This window comes from Dipodomys merriami, unplaced genomic scaffold (assembly GCF_024711535.1).
Source record: "Dipodomys merriami isolate MVZ:Mamm:240054 unplaced genomic scaffold, mDipMer1.0.p SCAF_10, whole genome shotgun sequence".
Taxonomy (NCBI): domain Eukaryota; kingdom Metazoa; phylum Chordata; class Mammalia; order Rodentia; family Heteromyidae; genus Dipodomys; species Dipodomys merriami.
In genome coordinates, this window is record NW_027202271.1 from 9,616,540 (window position 1) to 9,637,092 (window position 20,553).

The 20,553-nt window shown below is 39.1% G+C and overlaps 1 protein-coding gene across 3 annotated transcripts in view; it reads left to right on the forward strand.

The window, feature by feature from the left end:
- Tmem117 (transmembrane protein 117) overlaps positions 1-20,553 on the forward strand; it is a 376,216-nt gene that overhangs the window by 271,930 nt on the left and 83,733 nt on the right. For all 3 annotated transcript variants that reach the window (XM_070039317.1, XM_070039328.1, XM_070039323.1), the window contains exon 6: positions 20,100-20,259. In XM_070039317.1, coding sequence (XP_069895418.1) covers positions 20,100-20,259 — 160 coding nt within the window. The remainder of the gene's footprint in view (positions 1-20,099; positions 20,260-20,553) is intronic.

Sequence of the window (20,553 nt, forward strand, 5' to 3'; positions counted from 1 at the left end):
TATTGAAAGGATATTGTGTCTCCTACCTACAAAAAAGGGAGTCATCGAGAATAAAAGGCTTTCCAATCTTTAGACATTTTTTTAATAAGTTCCATGTTTCGTCTATTGGTGATGTTATCTGTGATGTATTTCATGCAATACAAAAAATGTGTGTAGCATTTATTACTTGGTGTAGTGGTCAACGTTTGTTTGCTCTTTCTGAGATTAAATTATTTTTAAGTTAAGTCCTTGTTTGATCATGATTTGTTCTGACAAAGTGTGCTTCAGGCTATCTGTGTAGATATGTATCAGGTAAAAAGGTAGGTATTTTTCAGGCAGTCTGATCCCTCCTAGTTTGACAGTTGGAAATCATTTGTAGCACTGAATTTTTGCAAGGAGAGATAAGGTAGATGGTCACACATCTTCAGTTAAACATTTTAATCAGGATTATCTCTCCATAAGTAGAATAGAGCCATACTATCCAATGCACAATGGAACCAGTACTTGAGAGGATGATTAGAGTTGGGAGAGAAGAGGCAGAATGATCGAAGGGGTGACATCGATCAAGATCAATTCATAGATTGATTGAAATCCCTTTGTACAAATATTTAAAGAGAATGAAAAGAAAACAAAAACAACAAAAAAGCATCTTAATCAAACTCTGTAACTAAAAAGACAAGGTAATAATTTAAGAAGATACTTTTATAGTATACTAGCTCACTGTTTCATGACAAATTAAGGCTCTGTATTATATTTCTTCTTCTCCTAGTATCTCTGGTAATTGAAAAATCACATCCTTCAAAATTTGCCTTCCATTTTTATATGGTTTTGAATAGTAAGAATATGCTGGTTCCAAAACACAGATTGCATGTTTGGTCTGTCTTAAAATATATATTTTTAAACCAATACAAAAACCAAATGTATTAATCTAATAAAGACAATCTATGCAACCATGCTTTCCATGATTTCTTCAATAAATAATAGAGGGAGAGAAACTATCTCTACCTCACAGATGATTAACTGAAGTTGCAAGGCACACTAGTGACTGGCTTATCTCTACATAATAGAATATAGGAGAGTTGACATTCAAACACAAGCCTTTCTCAAACAATTTTTTCTCAAACTTTTTTTTCTATTTAATCCAAACTGTCACACTATGATGCGAAAAATGCCAAAAAAAATCCTAAAAGTTTTGTCCATTATGAGATCAAAAGGATTTCTAGTATAATAGACAGGTATATTATCGAAAGTTCAGCCTGATTTTTCATTGTATTTACTTAAAGATTTGCATGAAAAGTCACTGGTGTTGGGATGTTATTTGATGGCATTGGTGAGAAATTTTATTTTAAATATAACTTAATAAAGTAGCCTACCTTATATAATAAGAAAATATATATGGGAAGGGGAAACAAAGGAGGAGGCTACAATGCTTGATAAGAAATGTACTCATTATCTTGCCCATGTAATTGTATCCCCTCTGTACAGTATTTTCACAATAAAAAAAGAAAATATATGGAGAAATCTCTTCCATAATTCTGCTGTTGCTATTAAAATATTAGAGTTGTGCAAAATTTTATTCGTTTATATTTTTTATTTTATTTTGTGCCCATAATGGGGCTGGAACTCAAGGTCTAGTGCTGTCCTTTAGCTTTTTTACTCAAGGCTGGTGCTCTACCACTTGAACTACGGCTCTATTCTGGCTTTTTGGTTGTTAATTAGAGATAGGAATCTCATGGGCTTTCTTGCTCTGGCTGGCTTTGAACCTGAATCCTCAGGTCCTAGCCTTCTGAGTAACTAGGAATTCAGGCATGAGTCACTAGCACCTGGCCTGATCTGTGTTTTGTATGATGTGTGTATTGGCTATTCGTGCTTCCTCTAGGAAGTCTCTATTTATCTCCTTTGTCCATTTATTAATTGAATTAGTGATTTGCAAGAGGAAGAGGGGAGTTTCTTGAGCTCCTTGTAGATTCTGGGTATTCGCCGCTTGTCAGATGTGTAGCTGGTAAAAATCTTCTCCCATTCTGTCTGTCCTTAGCAGTGCTGTCCCATTCATTTGTTGATGCTCTTTCCAGTTTGCTGAGTCCCTCTAACTCTGCTCAGAAAGATCTTGGTTATGCAAATATGTTCTAATATTTCTCTTGCTCTTTCATTGTAGTATTTTCAACATTTCTGGTCTGATGTGAAAGTCGTAGCTCTATCTTGCAGATATTAGTGAAAGGTGACAGACAGATTTCCCATGTATAAGTATACAAGTTTGTCTCTGGATCTTCCAGTCTATTCCATTGGTCTTTGGGCCTGTTCTTGTGGTAATACCAAAATGTTTTTGTTATCATAACTCTTGAATAAAGTTTGATGCTGCACCTGTCATGTCTCCAGCATTTTTTTTCTTTTTCTTTTGGTCCCGATTTGCTTTGATGATTTGAGGCCATTTGTGGTTCCATATGAATTGTTGAACTGTTTTCTTCAGCGTGGTGAAGAATGACATTTGGATTTTGATGGACATTGATGGGATTTGATGAATGTGTAGATTGCCTTTGACAGCGTGGTCATTTTCACAATATTAATTCTGCCAATCCATGAACCTGGAAAGGCTTGTCACTTCATGGTGTCTTCATTATTTCTTTCTTCCAAGTTTTATAGATTTCACTGCAGAGGAATTACTTCAGACAGGAACACGGAAGAAGATTTCATGTGTAGGTAGCAGAAGAGGAAGACCTACAGCTGCTACTTGTCTCTTTTCCACTTCTTTTACTCATCTTCCACTATGAAAACAGAATTCTTTAACAATTTCGTTTATTGGAACTGGCTTCTAGTCTGCCTTTCCTACCTATGTTAAATTTGCCAATGAATAGAGATTATTGCTGTATGTAGATATAATATCCATTTTATGGAGGGCACATGGGTAAGACCTGTCTTCTCCTTTGCTTTTTGTCTATTTAAACCAGGATGGGTTTTACCTTATTTGTTGCTCTATAACCAACACACATACATGGTAAGAATAAATACAAAACTAAGCAGCATCCAAAAGCACAAAGTTAAATGCAAACCACTACTATTCCCATACCCCAAAGTGGGGCATTCAGAACTCTTCTAGTATTTGTTTCCTTCTATTTTTCATAATCCTAAATCATTTGATTGCTCTAGTATTTAATGATTGACTGGTTTCCTTTCAGTGGCATGGGAGTTTGAACTCTAGGTCTCACACTTACTAGGTAGATGCTCTACCACTTGAACCCTGTTTCTGCTCTGATTCTTTTTTTCCATCTGGCCTGGATTCCCCCTATTTACACATCCTGCTTTGACTAAGATGATAGGCTTGCCCTACTACCTCACAAGCCCAGATTTTATTGGTTTAGATAGCTTTTATCAGCTTCAAACTGCTGTACTCTGGGTATCTCCCAAGTAGCAAGGATTATAGGCATGAGCACCATACTTGGCTTACTCTAATTCTGTATTTGTCAACATCAGAGAGTTATTATTAGGAACATGTGATCACAGATGAGAAATTTACTGTAATGTACTATTCTTTAATACCCTTCTGAGACTAATCTTTGCAAAGATTTTTCATTAGTTCTTAGCTTTAGTTCTTTTATTTCTTATCTTCAAATAGTGATATCATGCATCTCTCTACCTCTTTCCCTTTCTTCATCTTCTAAGCATCTATCAGCAATATTGTTTCTTATACTATGCAAGTTAATTATACATTCTGTCCTTGGAACTGTAATTGCCTTCCAGTTTGTCTATTGATTAAGTCTAACATTTGTAAATCCATTAATGATTTTTAAATTATATGTTGTATTTTTAATTCAATTCACAGAATAATCAAATAATGTGGTTGTCAATGTAATTAAAATGATGACATAAATCTTTTCAAGTTGAACACAAAGATAACCAGTGCCAAGGGCAGATGGTGCCTCTGCACTCATACACAATCAGTTGTCTTGACTCCTGGACAGTTAGTAAGAGAAGAGGGCAGAGGACAGTAAGGACAGGAGTCTAGACATGGCTTATATGGAGAAACATAACATAGAATAATGACATGGAAAGAGAAAGACTCTTTCTCTCTCTTTCCCTCTCTTTCTAGATGCATATTTTAGGAGCAAGAGTCCTATTGTATTTAGTGTTAAATTTATAAGCTAAATCTAGTAGATTCAAGAGAGAGCCGAATTGTGTAATTCTTTAGAAAGGCAAAGTCTAAGTTCAACAAAACAAACACCAAGAAGCCAGTATTTGAAAGGGGTAGGGTTGGGTCTAGGGAAAAGGGATAGATGAATGAAGAGGAGAAGAGGGGGAGGATACAGTCAAGAATCCAAAGCATGTCCTACAAAATTAAGAAGAGTGAGGGCGGAGGGGGGGGTTGGAGAGGGATGGATGACAGTGTTGAAAGGGGTGATATTGATCAAGGTGCATTGCATTCATAAACTCCTTCAGTAAATGGCAATTCCTTTGTACAAGTCTTAAAGATACTTTTAAAAAATGAATTAGAAAATAAATAAAAAGAACCCTAAGATGTGGGTTTTAAAGCAAATTTATTGCACTTTTTTTTTCTCTCTCTCCTCTCTTTCTCTCTCTTCTGTCATTTTCTCTTCTGTCATTTTCTCTTCTGCATCACATGTCTCCATAGTTGAGTTTCAATGGTATTTCAGCTCCTTCCAGGATACCCCACTACCCACCACACATCACATCCCCCAACTGGGACCCTTCTGAGCATCAACCTCAGAAACAATGTCATAGGAGTCCCCACCAATCAGAGGGCTGGCTGCCAGGGCACTTATCCCTTCCCAGGAGCAGGGGACACTGGTGATCACGTTTCCAGCTGCTAATGGTGCACTGTAGGAGAAGGTGATGGGTGTGTTACAAACACATCCTGAGTTGGACAATACACAGTGTGTACTGGCTATCAAAGCATCATCTAATACATTACAAATACATACAACTTTATTTGCCCATCAATCATAAGAAATAAGAATAAAAAATTATAGCAAGAATTCCTAGGAGCCATGACTTGTTCCCAAGTCTTCTCTTTTTGACACATTTTGGTGTGTTTTTAAAAAAATGTATGAGTCATTTTTCTCATGAAGTTGATCCTGAGAAATAATCTACTAGGACTAGGCTAAGTTACATTTAACTAAGAGAAATCGCATGTAGGTTTTTTGGTTGAAATTAATATACCTAGAAGCCTTCCGAAGGCAATATTCTTTCTTGTTAGATTGTAAGACAAGACATAGAGTCAGCCTTGCCTAAACAATTATTCGTGTACTTGAAAATAAGTAGCTAGACCAAACTCCTTTCAAGACTGATTTTGGTTTTCTTATGTAGTGTGTATTTTCCTATGACTAAAAGTTGCACTTTAATCAGGTTTTTTTTTTTTTATTGTTGTTGTTGTTGTTTTTTGGTTGGTCATGGGGCTTGAACTCTGGGCTTGGGCACTATCCCTCAGCTCTTTAGCTCAAGGTGAGTGCTCTACTGCTTGAGCCACAGTGCCACTTCTGGTTTTCTAATGGTTTATTGGAGATGCGAATCTCATGGACTTTCCTGCCTGGGCTGGCTTTGAACCGTGATCCTCAGATCTCAGCCTCCTGAGTAGTTAGAATTACAGGCGTGAGCCACCGGTGCCCAGAATGTTTTTGTTTTTGTTTTACAAAATTAGGCAGGTAATCATTCTTAGTTGAATTTAATTATCTTAGAATTCGACATATAAGCAGCTTTTATGTATTTAGTAGTGAATGTATTTCTAATAAGCTATCATTTTAGGAACCTAGGAATTCTAAATTCTAGAGTTGAATTAGCTTTTAAAAAAATCATGTTTTAGTGTCCAAAACTAATTTTTTCTTACTGTGTGTACTCTTTTTCTTAAAATAAGTTTTTTATTGTGAAAATACTGTACAGAGGGGTTACAGTTACATGAGCAAGGTAATGAGTACATTTCTTGTCATTATTATCTTAGCATTGTTGCCTCCTCCTTTGTTTCTCCCCTACCATCCCTTATGTTAGCATGAAAACATTTTGATTTTTTTTTTACAAATGCAGTCATAGTAGGTCAAATAATTACTTCCATATTTCCATTGAACTTCTCATCGTATCTCAGCTTATCTACCATGTCTACTATGCTGCCCTTGTCTACCTGTTGAACCCCCCAGTCTAATATTTGTGAAACACAATTCTTTTATAATTCTTAACAAATGAAGAGAAATTTGATCTCTTAAAACAATCATTTATCGGGCTGGGAAGGTAGCTCAGTGGTAGACTGCTTGCCTTGCATGCCTGAGGCCCTGGGTTCGATTCCTCAGCACCACATAAGCAAAAAGAAAAAAGCCAGAAGTGGCGCTGTGGCTCAAGTGGTAGAGCGCTAGCCTTGAGCTGAAGAGCTGAGGGACAGCGTCCAGGCCCAGAGTTCAGGCCCCACGACCGGACCCCCCCCCAAAAAAATCATTTATTATCTTACAATTGTACAATTTAGAAATGTGTCCAGCTATGCTTTGGCTTCTTCCTGCACAGGCCAAAGTCAAGTTTATCTGGTTCCATTCTTTCTGTTTTGTTTGTTTGTTTGTGCCAGCGCTTGCACTCTGGGCCTGGGAGCTGTTGTTAAGCTTCCTTTCCTCAAGGCAAGTGCTCTACCACTTTGAGCCCTGAATCTCCACTTCCAGCTTCTTTGAGGGTAAATTGGAGATAAGAGTCTTGTGGACTTTCCTCCACCAGCTGGCTGGCTTCAAACCACAATCCTCAGATCTCACCCTCTGGAGTAGCTAGGATGACTGGCATAAGCCTCAGTGCTGGGCTGGATTCCTTCTTTTTTTTTTTTTTTTTTTTTGTCGGTCGTGGGGCTTGAACTCTGGGCCTGGGCGCTGTCCCTCAGCTCTTCAGCTCAAGGCGAGCGCTCTACCACTTGAGCCACAGCGCCACTTCCGGTTTTCTGGTGGTTTATTGGAGATAGGAGTCTCACAGTCTCTCCTGCCCGGGCTGGCTTTGAACCGCGATCCTCAGATCTCAGCCTCCTGAGTAGCTAGGATTACAGGCGTGAGCCACCAGCGCCCGGCTTCTGGATTCCTTCTTAACGGAAACTTTTGATTCTTTTCCAAGTTTGATTGGTGGTGTTGGCAGAATTCAGTATCTTGTGGTTAGAGACTGACGTTCCTATTACTTTACTGTCTGGGCTTGGCTACCCTCAACTAAGGTGATATGGTATCTGAAATCCTGATTCCTTCCATCTAAATAGCAGACAGCCTCCCTCTGACAATGTCAATTTCTCCATCTACTGCTACAAGCCAGAGAAAACTCTCTAGTTTTACAAAGTTTACGAGATCAGGCAAGGTCCACACAGATCATCTCTTTTTGCATGAATCCAAGGTCAATTGATTAGTAACTTTAATTACATCTGCAGAAACTCCCCTGTCATCTGGGGTGACCACCTCACAACTCGCATTCCATCACAGATAGACTCTACTCAGAGTCCAGGAGAGAAGCTGTGTAAGGCCATTGGAATTCCTACTACAAAGATGAGGGAGTCTGGGGCACATATCTGAGTATGGGTTTGGGTCATCTTCGCTTCTCAACTTGCCCATCCCATTAATGGCATCTAAGTTTAGTATTTTGTTCCATTACATTTTCTTTCAAAATAATTTTGTATTTTTTGTTTGTATCCTTGCAATTAAGTTGCAAGCATTCTATATTCATATTACCAAAACAGTCTATGTTCTATTATTCCTCAATCTGAGCTTTCCCTTCCAAGACTGAATTATGCTTCTTAAAAAACAATCAATAGGAACTCCTTAATTTACAGCACTGAATCGGCTTTCTTTGGACTTCTAAACCCATCTGAAATATGATTGTACCCATAAATATCCAAACTTACTTTGCTTTCCACACTAGTCCATATCCTGCTCTACCTTTGTCTGTAGGCAGATTTATACTTCCATATAGCGTGTGTATAATATCTATAAATTTTATTCCTCTAGTTGGCATGATCCTTGTTTTCTCTTTTTAAAGTTACTGTATAATGCGTTTGTCGCTTTCAGACCTTCTTTTACTCATTTGTTGTTAGGTATCTGCTTTTTCTAATTAGATTGTGTCCATTTCCTTAATTCTGTTATAAAGCACTCATGCGTAGGATTTGTGGTGTTAGCTAGCTGCCTCTCAAAATGTGTACATACTAATTATTGTCTCTGAATAAATTAGGAAATGATTAATTTAAAGTCAAAATCTGTTTCTTTTTTTGAAAGTGAAGCCATTTTTGTTTTTTGTCATTTTTAATTATCTTTAAGTAGTTGTACAGGGGACTTTCAATTCAATATGTCCGTTTATGAATATAAATGCATCTTTTTAGTTTGTCTCTAGTTTTATCTTGTGTTGCTTTACTTATTTATTTTTCACTATCTATAAGTATTATACAAAGGAGTTTCAAATTAGTGGGTTCGTTTATGAGTACAATGCATCTTGATTAATGTCACTCCTCAAAAAATCTATTTCTGAGAAATCCACTTCTATGAATGCAATGACTTGAAGTGGTTTTTCATTATTCCTGAATATAATGAGAAAGGCATTTCTGTCTTTGAACCATGTGATCATCTGATCTCAACCTCCTGAGTGGCTAGGATTACAGGTATGAGACTATGGCACCCCGCTAACCCTATACACTTTTTATAACTTGGTAATTTTCATTCTTCACAATGAATTTAACAATTGCTTCTATTTGGATGATGCAGAATATGGGTTCTGACCTTTTCTTGGCCCAAATTCCTGTCTCCAGCTAATTGCTGTTTATTCTTTTGTAACTGTCTGGCCTGCTCCTTAAATTCAAAAGTGAGTGCTAGAGCACATTGGTAATATTTCCTTTCTGCTTCCTTTCCTGCTTTTCCTTTTCGTTAGTGGCTCCATAACCAGGTTAGTCACACAATTCAGAAACATTGGAAATATTGCCCTCTCCTCCCCAGGTTTCTTTCCTTACCCACCTCCAACAATTCGTCTACCTCCTTTCATATTTACCTTTCTACCATTCTACTGTTGAAATCTATGTGTCTTTTAAGACTACTCTTACAACTAACTTCCCAGTCACCTTTCAGACAGGAACAAAGATACATCAGATGTTCTAGAAAATGGCACAGCATCATAATAATCTGTTTAGACATATTGACATTCTTTTATTGGGGGGGGGGAGGTCAGTTGTGAGGTTTGAACTCAGGTACTAGGTGCCGTCCCTGAGCTCTTTTGTTCAAGGCTAGCACTCTACCACTTTGAGCCACAACACTACTTCCGGTTTTTTGATGGTTAATTGGAGGTAAGAGTCTCATGGATTTTCCTGCCCAAGCTGGCTTTGAACTACTATCTTCAGATCTCAGGCTTTTCAATAGCTAGGATTACAGTCAGGAGCCACCAGTGCCTGGCAACATTGATATTCTTCAACTGGTAGTAAACCTTTAAAAGCCAGGATTAAGCTGGGCAGTGGTGGTTTAAGTCTATAATCCTAGTTACTCAGGAGGCTGAGCTCTGAGGAGCACAGTTCAAAGCCAGCTTGGGCAGGAAAGTCTGTTAAGACTCTTATCTCCAATTAACCACCAGAAAATTGGAAGTGGCACTATGGCTCAAGTGGTAGAGTGCTTGCCTTGAGCTGAAGAGCTCAGGGTCAATGCCCAGGCCAGAGTTCAAGACCCATGACTGGCAAAAAACAAACAACAACAACAACAAAAAAACCGCCAGGATTATTCCTGTGTGCCTCCATCCAGCTCTGTGTGTTTGAAGGGACTGAATGTTTAATGAACATTTCTTTTATTCTCTTGTTTGGGATGTATGTTAGAATAATTTCGACTTTCAACAAAACAGTCCGATCGTTTACATTACCTGACATCACATTTTCTAAATATTGATGAAATTACACTTCTTCCATAGCTTCAGAATTCTCCACTGGATTCATCAGACGAGGTTGATAATCTGCCTGTAAAATGAGAGCAATCAATTCTTAATTAAATCACACTGTGGGAATGTCCTGTTCTTCCCTGCCTTTGAGTGAAGTCGTGTTTACTCTTTTCTGGTTTGTCCTGAATTCGTCTTAAATAAATCAGTCTTCATAAGTTCCCAAGAGAAATAAATTATGAAATTTTAGATGCTTTTAAATTTTTCCCATAGACTTATACTAGATATAATATAGATAAAATGTAGATAATCTATAACTGTGAAATATCTTTTATAAATCCTAATACATTTTTATTTTTCGGTCATGGGGCTTGAACTCTGGGCCTGGGTGCTGTCCCTCAGCTCTTCAGCTCAAGGCAAGCGCTCTACCATTTGAGCCACAGCACCATTTCTGGTTTTCTAGTGGTTTATTGGAGATAAGAGTCTCACGGACTTTCCTGCCCGGGCTGGGTTTGAACTGTGATACTCAGATCTCAGCCCCCTGAGTAGCTAGGATTACAGGCGAGAGCCACCAGCGCCTGGCAAATATTAATACATTTTTATCTTTCTGATCTTTTTTGCTCTATTTTAAAACATTTTTTGTATAATTTTAAGGGAATTTTCTGTTCCAGTTGTATATTTTAAAGTCTTCATCCATACTAAGATACTTTATGTTTATAATATCTACATCCCTGTGCCATGGAAAAGATTCGTCTCTGCCTAGGATACTTATGGGTAAATATAAAGATATTTTTCTTGCAGGAAAATTTCCTGAAGCTATATCATCTTCAAAAGATGTTTGGATAAAACTGAAAACATACTCTGGCCATTGGTTTTTTATTTATGTAGACATCTTAGTTTTCATCAACAGCACAAAATATATGAGAATCCTTTTCCTACGCCAATGTAAAAATCCATTTTTGTTGTTGTTGGTGGTGGTGGTGGTGGTCATAGGGCCTGAACTCTGGGCCTGGGCGCTGTCCCTCAGTTCTTCAGCTCAAGGCTAGAGCTCTACCACTTGAGCCACAGTGCCACTTCAGGATTTTTCTGCTTATATGGTGCTGAGGAATCGAACCCAGGGCCTCATGCATGTGAGGCAAGCACTCTACCACTGAGCCACCTTCCCAGCCCTAAAAATTCATTTTTAAAAATTCCTATTTTTGTCAGATAAAATACACTTTAACAGTACCTTACTTTTCCTCTTCCTTCCTTCCTACCTTCCTTCCTTCCTACCTTCCTTCCTTCCTACCTACCTACCTTCCTTCCTTCCTTCCTTTTTTCCTGTCTTCTTTTCCTTCCTTTCTTTTTCTGCCCCCCCCCTCCTTCTTGCCAGTACTAGGGCTCAAACTCAGAGCTTTGTGTTCTTGCTTAGTCTTTTCACTCAAAGCTGATGCTCTACCACTTGAGGCATACCTCCACTTTTTGCTTTTTGCTGGTTAGTTGTAGATAAGGATCTTTTAGATTTCTCTCCCTGGCTGGCTTTGAACTGGGGTCCTCAGGTCTCAGACTCCTGAGTGACTAAGATTATAAGTGTGAGCCACCAAGGCACATCTCCTTTCCTTCCCTTTTTCCCTTCCCTTTACCTCCTTCCCTTCCCTTCCCTTCCTTTCCCTTTCTTTCCCTTCCCTTCCCTTTTTTCCCTTCCATTCTCTTCCCTTCCATTCTCTTCCCTTCCTTTCCATTCCTTCTCTTTCCTTATTTATTATATTATAGCTAAAATTTAAGCACAGGAAAAAGATGCAACCTGATATGTTTGATTTAAACTTTCTATTTTCTTTCTTTCTTTTTTTTCTTTGTCGGTTGTGGGGCTTGAACTCTGGGCTTGGGTGCTGTCCTTGTGCTCTTCAGCTCAAGGCGAGTGTTCTATCACTTGAGCCACAGCTCCACTTCCGATTTTCCTAGTGGTTTATTGGAGATGAGTCTTATGGACTTTCTTCCTGAGCTGGCTTTGAACTACGATCCTCAGATCTCAGCCTCCTGAGTAGCTAGGATTACAGGTGTGAGCCACCAGCAACTTGGCTCATATTTCCTATTTTTTAAAGTCAACAATATGTCTGAAATGTTGTAGCTATCATTTTATTTTCTTCAAATCAGCAATAATGTAGTTACTTCCGCTAGATCTGTAGTCAGGGTTGATATTTACAACCTTATCTTCATTACTCCTATTATTTCTGAACTTGGGGTAATATATTACTCCTAGGATTGGTTATTCAGTATATACAAGGTACCTCACCAGGAAGAAACATTGGGCAGATGAGTTTGCTAAAACATATAGAATTAACATGCCTATTTCAGCCATCTAATTTAACTTTGCATTGTATGGATCTGTTCTTCAGTAAACACTGGAGAAAGTATCGTAAATTCCAGTAGCTTCTCTGTAAACTTCTCTGGTGGAGAGTTAAGGGATAAGAATTTCAAATAAGTATAATTCTTTAGAAAGATTAAGTCAAAACTCAACAAAATAAGTACCAGAAAATTGGTACTTACTTGGGAGGACAAAGGGGGAGGGGTAGACCAACAGAGGGGGAAAGACTGGAGAACGAAATCAAGAATTCATTGTATATACCACTGATTTGAAAATAAGGGAAGAGGCAAATCAAAGTGGGGGGGGATGTTAAAGGGATGACACAGATCAAGGTCCATTTTATTCATACCCTGCTTTGTTAAATGGCAGAAAAAAAATACATACCCTAAACACTAAGAAAAGTGAGGGAAAGGATGGGCTGGCAGGCATGGATGAGAATGTTGGAAGGGTGACATGGCTCAAGATGCACTGTATTTCTAAAGTGCTTTGCTGAATGGCAACTACTTTGTCCAACTGCGTAAAGACAACAAAAAACGTTTTAAAAAGACTTTTCTACTCCAGATTGCATAGATGAATCTATTCATTTAAACTGTGAAGAGCTGGGCACTGGTGGCTCACACCTCTTATGTTAGCTACTCAGGAGTCTAAAATAGGAGGATAGAGGTTTGGAGCAAGCCTGGGCACAGCAATTTATGAGATGCTCTTGTTAACTAGCAAAAAGCCAGAAGTGGAGGTGTGGTTCATGTGGTAGAGCATAAGCCTTGAGCAGAAAAGCCAAGCAACAGCACAAGACTCTGAGTTCAAGCCCCAGTATCGTTTCTTTCACATACATACACACACATACACACACACACACACAATTTCACACATACAAACTATTTATAGAGCACTAATAACGTGCCCATCATGCTAATTCCACATTTAAAATATGAAACCCAGCCAGGAGCCAGTGGCTCATACCTGTAATCCCATCTACTCAGGAGGATTGCATGAAAGCCAGACATAAGAGGAAGTTGGGTGAGACTCTTCTCCTCAACCAGCAAAAAGCCATAAGTAGAAGTGTGGCTGGAATGATAGAGCACCAGCCTTGGATGAAAAAGCTAAGAGAGAGAGCCATGCCTTAAGTTCAAGCTGTGCTACTGGCACAAAACAAAACAAAAACCTATGAAATCCAAAGAAACCAACATGGTCCTTTTTGACCAAGACTACCTATTCTCTATCCCTATCAATGACACTAAACTGCCTTTCAGTAAACAGCTGACAGCCCTCAGGCACAGGTAGGAAAGGTCTAGCTACTATAAGAAATATGGTTATTAGCCGGGGGCCAGTGGTTCTCGCCTGTAATCCTAGCTACTCAGGAAGCTGAGGTCTGAGAATCATGGTTCAAAGCCAGCCCAGGCAGGAATGTCCATGAAACTCTTATCTCCAATAAACTGCTAGAAAACAGGAAGTGGCACTGTGGCTCAAGTGGTAGAGCGCTAGCCTTGAGCTGAAGAGCTGAGGGACAGCGCCCAGGCCCAGAGTTCAAGCCCTACAACCGACATATATATATATAATATTATTTATATATATATGGTTATTTCATTGGGCACCTCTGTATCAAGTTTCTTTGGTCAGGTTGTGGCTTCCTTGAGAAGGTTGGGCACTGCACAACTTGGGCTGGTAGGATACAAGAATGCTGTTCACATAAATGTGTGTGTGTGTGTGTGTGTGTGTGTGTGTGTGTGTGTGTGTGTGTATAACTTTTCATCCACTTCTCATATCCTTTTGAGAACTAAGAGCTATCAAGTGATTTCTTCATTTCCATTTGTCCAGTGCTTCTTGAGCTCCTACTGTGTCCGGGGCATCTCTCTTGATGAAGAAATAGAGAGATATAAAGATAAATAATGTATAAATGTATAGTTTAATAGACAACATTACAGTCTAATAATTTCCTTTATAGACTGCGGATCCCAATGGAGCCACAAACAAGATGAGTTCATAACTACAGTTCCTTTCTCCGGGATCCTATCTTAACAAATGTGCTCAGGATGGCCAATAACTGGCCACAGCATTTATTTAAATGAAGGCCAGATGGTGAAGCTGTGTTCTTTCATGAGGTCATTTGGCAGATGTTACCTCCGTGCCTGTGGGTTACTTGCTGTTCTCAAGAGCAGGGGAGAGGTAGCTTGCTCTCTCCAAGTGGCAACCTGGACTTCATCATTTGGGCTTTGGGTCCAAATGAGCTCTATCTATCAGGATGCACTGGCTGGAGGACCCGGATGGGCACTGTCTGTTTGTTTTTTTCTTACAGATGCAACAATTGATAATGCAAACAAGCCAGCCCCAAAGCATTGGCATTCTTACATGACCATCTGTGATTTCAGGGTTCCAGGGGGAATTGTATATTTGCATGAGGCTCCTTGGTACAGTAGTAAAAAGTGAAGGGAAATGCTATCTCTTTGCCTGCCTGTTTTACTGATTTGTTTTTCTAATCAACAGCATGTTTAACTTTTATGGGATTAGCCAAGTGCTAGTGGCTCTTACTTGGAATCCTAGCTACTCAGGAGATTGAGATCTGAGGATTCTGATTCAAAGCCAGCTCAAGCAGAAAAGCCCCATATCTCCAGTGACTAGTAAAAAACCTGGAAGTGGAGCTGTGGCTCAAGTAGTACAGCACCAATCTTGAGAAAAAAAAAAAAGCTTAGTGCCCAGGTCCCATGTTCAAGTCCCAAGACCAGCACACATACACAAAAAGGTATGTTATTAAATCATTTTAAATTCCATTATCATGCCACATTTTATATATTTAGTGCCTCCAAATGTAAGATTATCTCTCAGTTCATGCATTCTCTTATTGTATTGATACAACCTTAAACCTTTTACTTTGAAGAGGATTCCTGGATTTTTTTTTTAACTTTTCACTAAGAAACCATGAAACATGATTTGACTTGTTTTGGTTGACTTCTACCATTTTAACAAGAGGATTGTAGAAGAGCAAAATGGTCTTGTTTTCTCCAAGACTATAAAAATTGTTTAGCACCATGGAAAAGGAGTAGGATATTCTTGACTGGAATCAAAGCTTATCAACATTTCAGAGCATGAATAAGGGCTCACATTAAAACACATAGAAGTGTATTTGTGACATTGGAACACATGGAATTGTTTTCAATAAAATGAAAAGTGATCAAATATCAGCAGGTTATTTTTGGTGGTTTGAACTTGCTAGCAGGTGCTCTACCACTTGAACCATGCCCCCAAAACCCCCTTATTTGCTTTAGTTTTATTTTTTTCAGGTTTTTCCCAGAATCAGCTTCAGATTGTGTTCCTCCTCCATATGATTTCCCACTTAACTAAATTACATACGTTCTCCACTATGACAAGTTTATTAAGATGGGTCTTGCTAACTTCTTTCCTGACTGGTCTGGAACAATCTTCCTGTTCTCTGCCTTGTGAATAGCTAGGATTTCATGCATGAGCTGCTGCACTGTGCAGACATTTTGTTTGCATTATATTAGTTCACTGATTCTGCACAATTCTGCTATGTGGTATAATAAAAATGAAATCACCTGATAGTTAAGCCTAATTGAGTGAGCTCTTCATGGCTGTTTCAAACTAAGTCTTCTGTCTCTTGATTTAATGCCTGCCTTCAGGATATTTGACTACCCAATAAATGTACCTTAAGTTATTTATAAATGAAACCAAACAGTATCAATCAATTTTGATAGTTAAAATAGAGTTTTTTTTTCTTTTATGCCAGAACTGAAGTTTAGACTCGGGCTCTGGATGCCATTCCTTAGCTTTTCCACTCAAGGCTGGTCTTCTCCCATTTGACTCACACCTCCACTTCTGGCTTGTTGGTGGTTAATTGGAGATAAGAGTCTCACAGACTTTCCCATCTGGGCTGCCTTCGAGTCTCAATCCTCAGATCTCAGACTCAGGCATGAGCCACAGGTGTCCACCTGAATTTCCCCTTCTTTAGCATCAACTGGGAGGACATTGGGACCATTGGACTAGAAAAGCTGCATTCATTATCCGTGGCTTCACATTCTAATTCTTAGTAATAGAAGAGGTATTAACAACCATTGAGACAAAGAACACAGTTAAACCGGAACTTTGAAGCCATGAAAGTGAAGAATATTCTCCCTCAATCTGATAATTATGAATGGATCCTTTGCATTTGACTGGTGGCCAGGAGTGAGAGAAAGCAGAACTGATAAGCAAGTATGATGCTGTGGCACCAGCTTCAGTCTGAAAGGCAAATAATCCAGATAATTGTTTAATTGGATGCTACTTAAAAAAGACAAGCTGGAGGGGCTGGGAAGGTGACTCAGTGGTAGAGCACTTGCCTTGCATGCCTGAGGCCCTGGGTTCGATTCCTCATCACCACATAAAGAAAAAAGCCGGAAGTGACACTGTGGCTCAAGTGGTAGAGCGCTAGCCTTGAGCTGAAGAGCTGAGGGACAGCGCCCAGGCCCAGAGTTCAGGCCCCACGACCGGACTCCCCCCCCCAAAAAAAAAGACAAGCTGAAACTCCCCAAAACTCAGGGTCCTTCCACTCCCAAGTTACTCAAGCTGATCCAAAACTTTGGCAAAGTAGCAGGGTATAAAATTAACCCTCAAAAATCAATGGCTGGGGGGCAGGGAGGAGTTGGGGAGGTGGAGAGGAAAGGGATGGTAGGGGTAAAATAAAGGAGGGGGTAACAATGCTCCATAGGAAATGGACTCATTACCTTGCTCATGTAACTGTAACCCCTCTTTATTGTATCTTTACAATAAAAGTATATAAAAAAAAAGAAAAAAAAAACTCAGGGTCCTGGGCTCACATCTTACTTTTCAGCCCTACTGAGTAAACAAAAACTCAAAGAAGCCAGGCAAAGGTGGCTCATGCCTGTAATCCTAGCTACTTAAGAGGCTGAGAGTTGAGCATCGCAGTTTGAAGCCAGCCAGGCAAGAAAATTTATGACATTCTCATCTCCAGTTAACCACCAAAAAGCAGAAGTGGAGCTGTATGGTCAAGTGGTAGAGTACCATCCTTGAGTGAAAAAGCTCAGGGACAGTACCTAGCCCCTAAGTTCAAGCCCCAGGGTTGGCATAACAACTATAAAAGGTTGCATGGATGGGTAGAGTTCATGCATGTTCTTGAGATTTATTCCATTTAACTATTTCTTCTCAGAACCTGTCAGTCTCTCCAATTTTACTTTTCAATGTGGAGTGCTTTTGGACAATTTTCCTCAGTTAAGATGCAAAAGAAAAGAGATCAAATTCTGGATTTAAATATAATTATATCCAAATCCAATACCTTGCAATAAATACAGTACAACCTGTTTCAGGTCAGCCTGGGCTGGAGACTTTTTTTTTTCAGTACTGGTGCTTGAACTCAGGGCCTCCAACTCTCACTTAGCTTTTTCCTCTTAAAACTGATGCTCAGCCAGGCATTGATGGCTCACACCTGTAATCCTAGCTACTCAGGAGGCTGAGATCTGAGGATTGCATTCAAAGCCAGCCCGGGCAGAAAAAGCCATGAAACTTTTATCTCCAATAAACCACCAGAAAACCAGAAGTGGCGCTGTGGCTCAAGTGGTAGAGCGCCCACCTTGAGCTGAAGAACTGAGGGACAGCGCCCAGGCCCAGAGTTCAAGCCTCCCACCTGACAAAAAAAAAGACTGTTGCTCTACTGCTTGAGCTACATCTCTACTTCTGGCTTCTTGCTAGTTAATTTGACATACGCATGGTCTTGAACTTGTGCTCCTCTGGGCTCATCTTCCTCTTTCATTACTGGTGCATGCCATCTTTTCACACTGAGCAATCTACGTCACTGCTCCCTTGAAGTTTATATAACTTATGGGAAATCTTTAGACTATTTACGTGCCCCATGCTTCAGTTTCTCTTCTTGTAATATAGGGGTGATGATGATGATAGAATAGTGGTATAGATTATGTATATGCATATCTAATTCAGCATGACTTTGGAGATAGTATGCACAATGAATGTGTCTGTGTATATATATATATACATATACATATACATATATATATATATATAATTCAGCATGATTTTAGAGATGATACGACAAATAAATACATCTTGATCTTCTTCCCCCTTCCCCTCCCCATTCTCTTGGGACTTTGTTTTTAAGCCTCTTATTTTGAGCTCTGTGCATTCATATTTAATGATTGTCATTTTTATTCCTTTTCTGTAGCATTAAATATTAAATATCAGGTGGAATACCTCCTCTAATTTCCCTTTGGAGTAATAAAATGTTACCAGTGACTGTTTCTTGAAATCTGTAGCCACAGCCATTGTCAAAACAGAAGTATATCCGAAAGGCGAGCAAACACTTGCTAAGAAGTCTGGAGAGTATTACATAGTGAGAAAATGAAATATATCCAACAGCGTGATCAGCTGAGAGGTGAACAGGTGCTGAGTTGATCTCAGGAAATTGATCACATGAAAAATGGTGGTAAATTCTAAGTGTCAAGGTGCTCATTAAATTTTGACAAAAATATAATGACAAATTTAAATAACTTCATTACTAATGAGATGATTTCAGCATGACTTAGAATAACTCCTTTACCCAGCTTAAGTCTAATTGACAAGTAAACAAAAAAATGTATACATTCAGCTAGATGCTGGTAGCTCACACCTGTAATCCCAGCTATTTAGGAGGCTGAGATCTGAAGTTCTAGGTATGAAACTTTCCAGACAGGCAAATCCAAATGATTCTTACCTCGGATTAACCTCTAAGATGCTGGAAGTGGAGCTGAGGCTTGAATGGTACAGTATCAGCCTTGAGGAAAAAAAAAACAATTGAGAATAAGAGGCTCTGAATTTGAATCATAGACTCAGTAGAAAAACAATGTATCTTTACTATTCATATGTACAAAGAAGATGATCTCACCACATCTGTTCTATGAAAGTGTAACCTGCTCCAAACAAGAAGTGTTTAAAAACAAAATCAAGTTTTTGTTAGAAATATGCACTCTATACCACCAAAAAGAAACTTCCAGAAAAATTCATATTATTCTTTTCCAATGTATAAACTATTACAATAGTAGTTTTGTCATTTCCAGACATGTGTGGGTTTTTCTTACGGTTTTATTCTACAACCATATTCTTCTTTAATTCCTTTTTTCTTACTGCTTTCTGATTAAAGTCATTTTGACATAACTATTCTGGCCTTTTCACCTTTCAAAACAATATCTAGGTACAAATAGAGCCCTAAAAATGGAGGCTCAATGACATTCAGCACAATGATCTGACAGATCTAATTCAACCACGCACTTTTCACACCTTTCAGTGTTAATAATGAAGACTAATTTGGCCATTTGTGTGTGTGTGTGTGTGTATATGTGTGTGTGTGTGTGTGTGTGTGTGTGTGTGTGTGTGTGTGTGTGTGTGTGTGTGTGTGTGAGCTAGTCCTGGTACTTGAACTCAGGACCCAAACACTGTCCCTGAACTATTTTTTACTCAAAGGCTAGCCCTCTCCCACTTGAACCATAGCCTCCATTTCCCCCTACTTTTCAGAGATAAGAAGAGTCTTTCCTGCCTGGACTGGCTTTGAACTACAGTTCTCCGATCTCAGCCACCTGAGTAGTTAGGATTTTAAGTGTGGACCACTTGCATTCACATGAGACTCTTATCTCTACTTGATCACTAAAACAAAAAACCAGAAAGTGTAGGTGTGGCTCAAATATTAGAGGGTTAACTTTGAGCAATAAAGCTCAGGCCCTGAGTTCCAGTCCCAGAAGCAGCATAAACAACAACAACAACAACTAATACAGAGATTTTACAAGGCTTCGATTTCAAGAAGTGCTTCTCAAATTCAGCCTGAGTGAGATAGCCTTGGTGTAGATGTGCAGTGATCATACTGACCATACTGCACTGATGACCTGTGCAATCCTGAGCATTAGCACCTCTCTCTGCTATAATGAGTGTCTTTCTTTTGCAGGACGGTCCTTTTTACTCTTACTTCCGTCGTTGTTCTAGTCATTACTACTGACTGGATAAGCTGGGACAAGCTCAATCGAGGATTTTTGCCCAGTGATGAAGTTTCCAGAGCATTCCTTGCTTCTTTCATCTTAGTCTTTGACCTTCTAATTGTGATGCAGGTAAGTCTTTGTTTTCCTCTCTGCTCCCTGAAATTTGTCTATGCTTTGTTCTGAGAATGAAAACAAAACAAAACAAAACAAAAGGACACTAATAGGTGACAGGTGCAGAAAGCTAGTAACTATACAGCTTACAGCTGCAATGACTAATGATCTGATTTTCATAAGTTTTACTGGGAGGGAGAGGAGACACCAGAAATTCATTTTATCAACATGGCAAGGTAGGTGCCTAAAAAGAATGCAGCAGGGTAATATTTTTAGAGATGGTTTCAAAGGGAGGAAAAAAAAAGGCAAAAC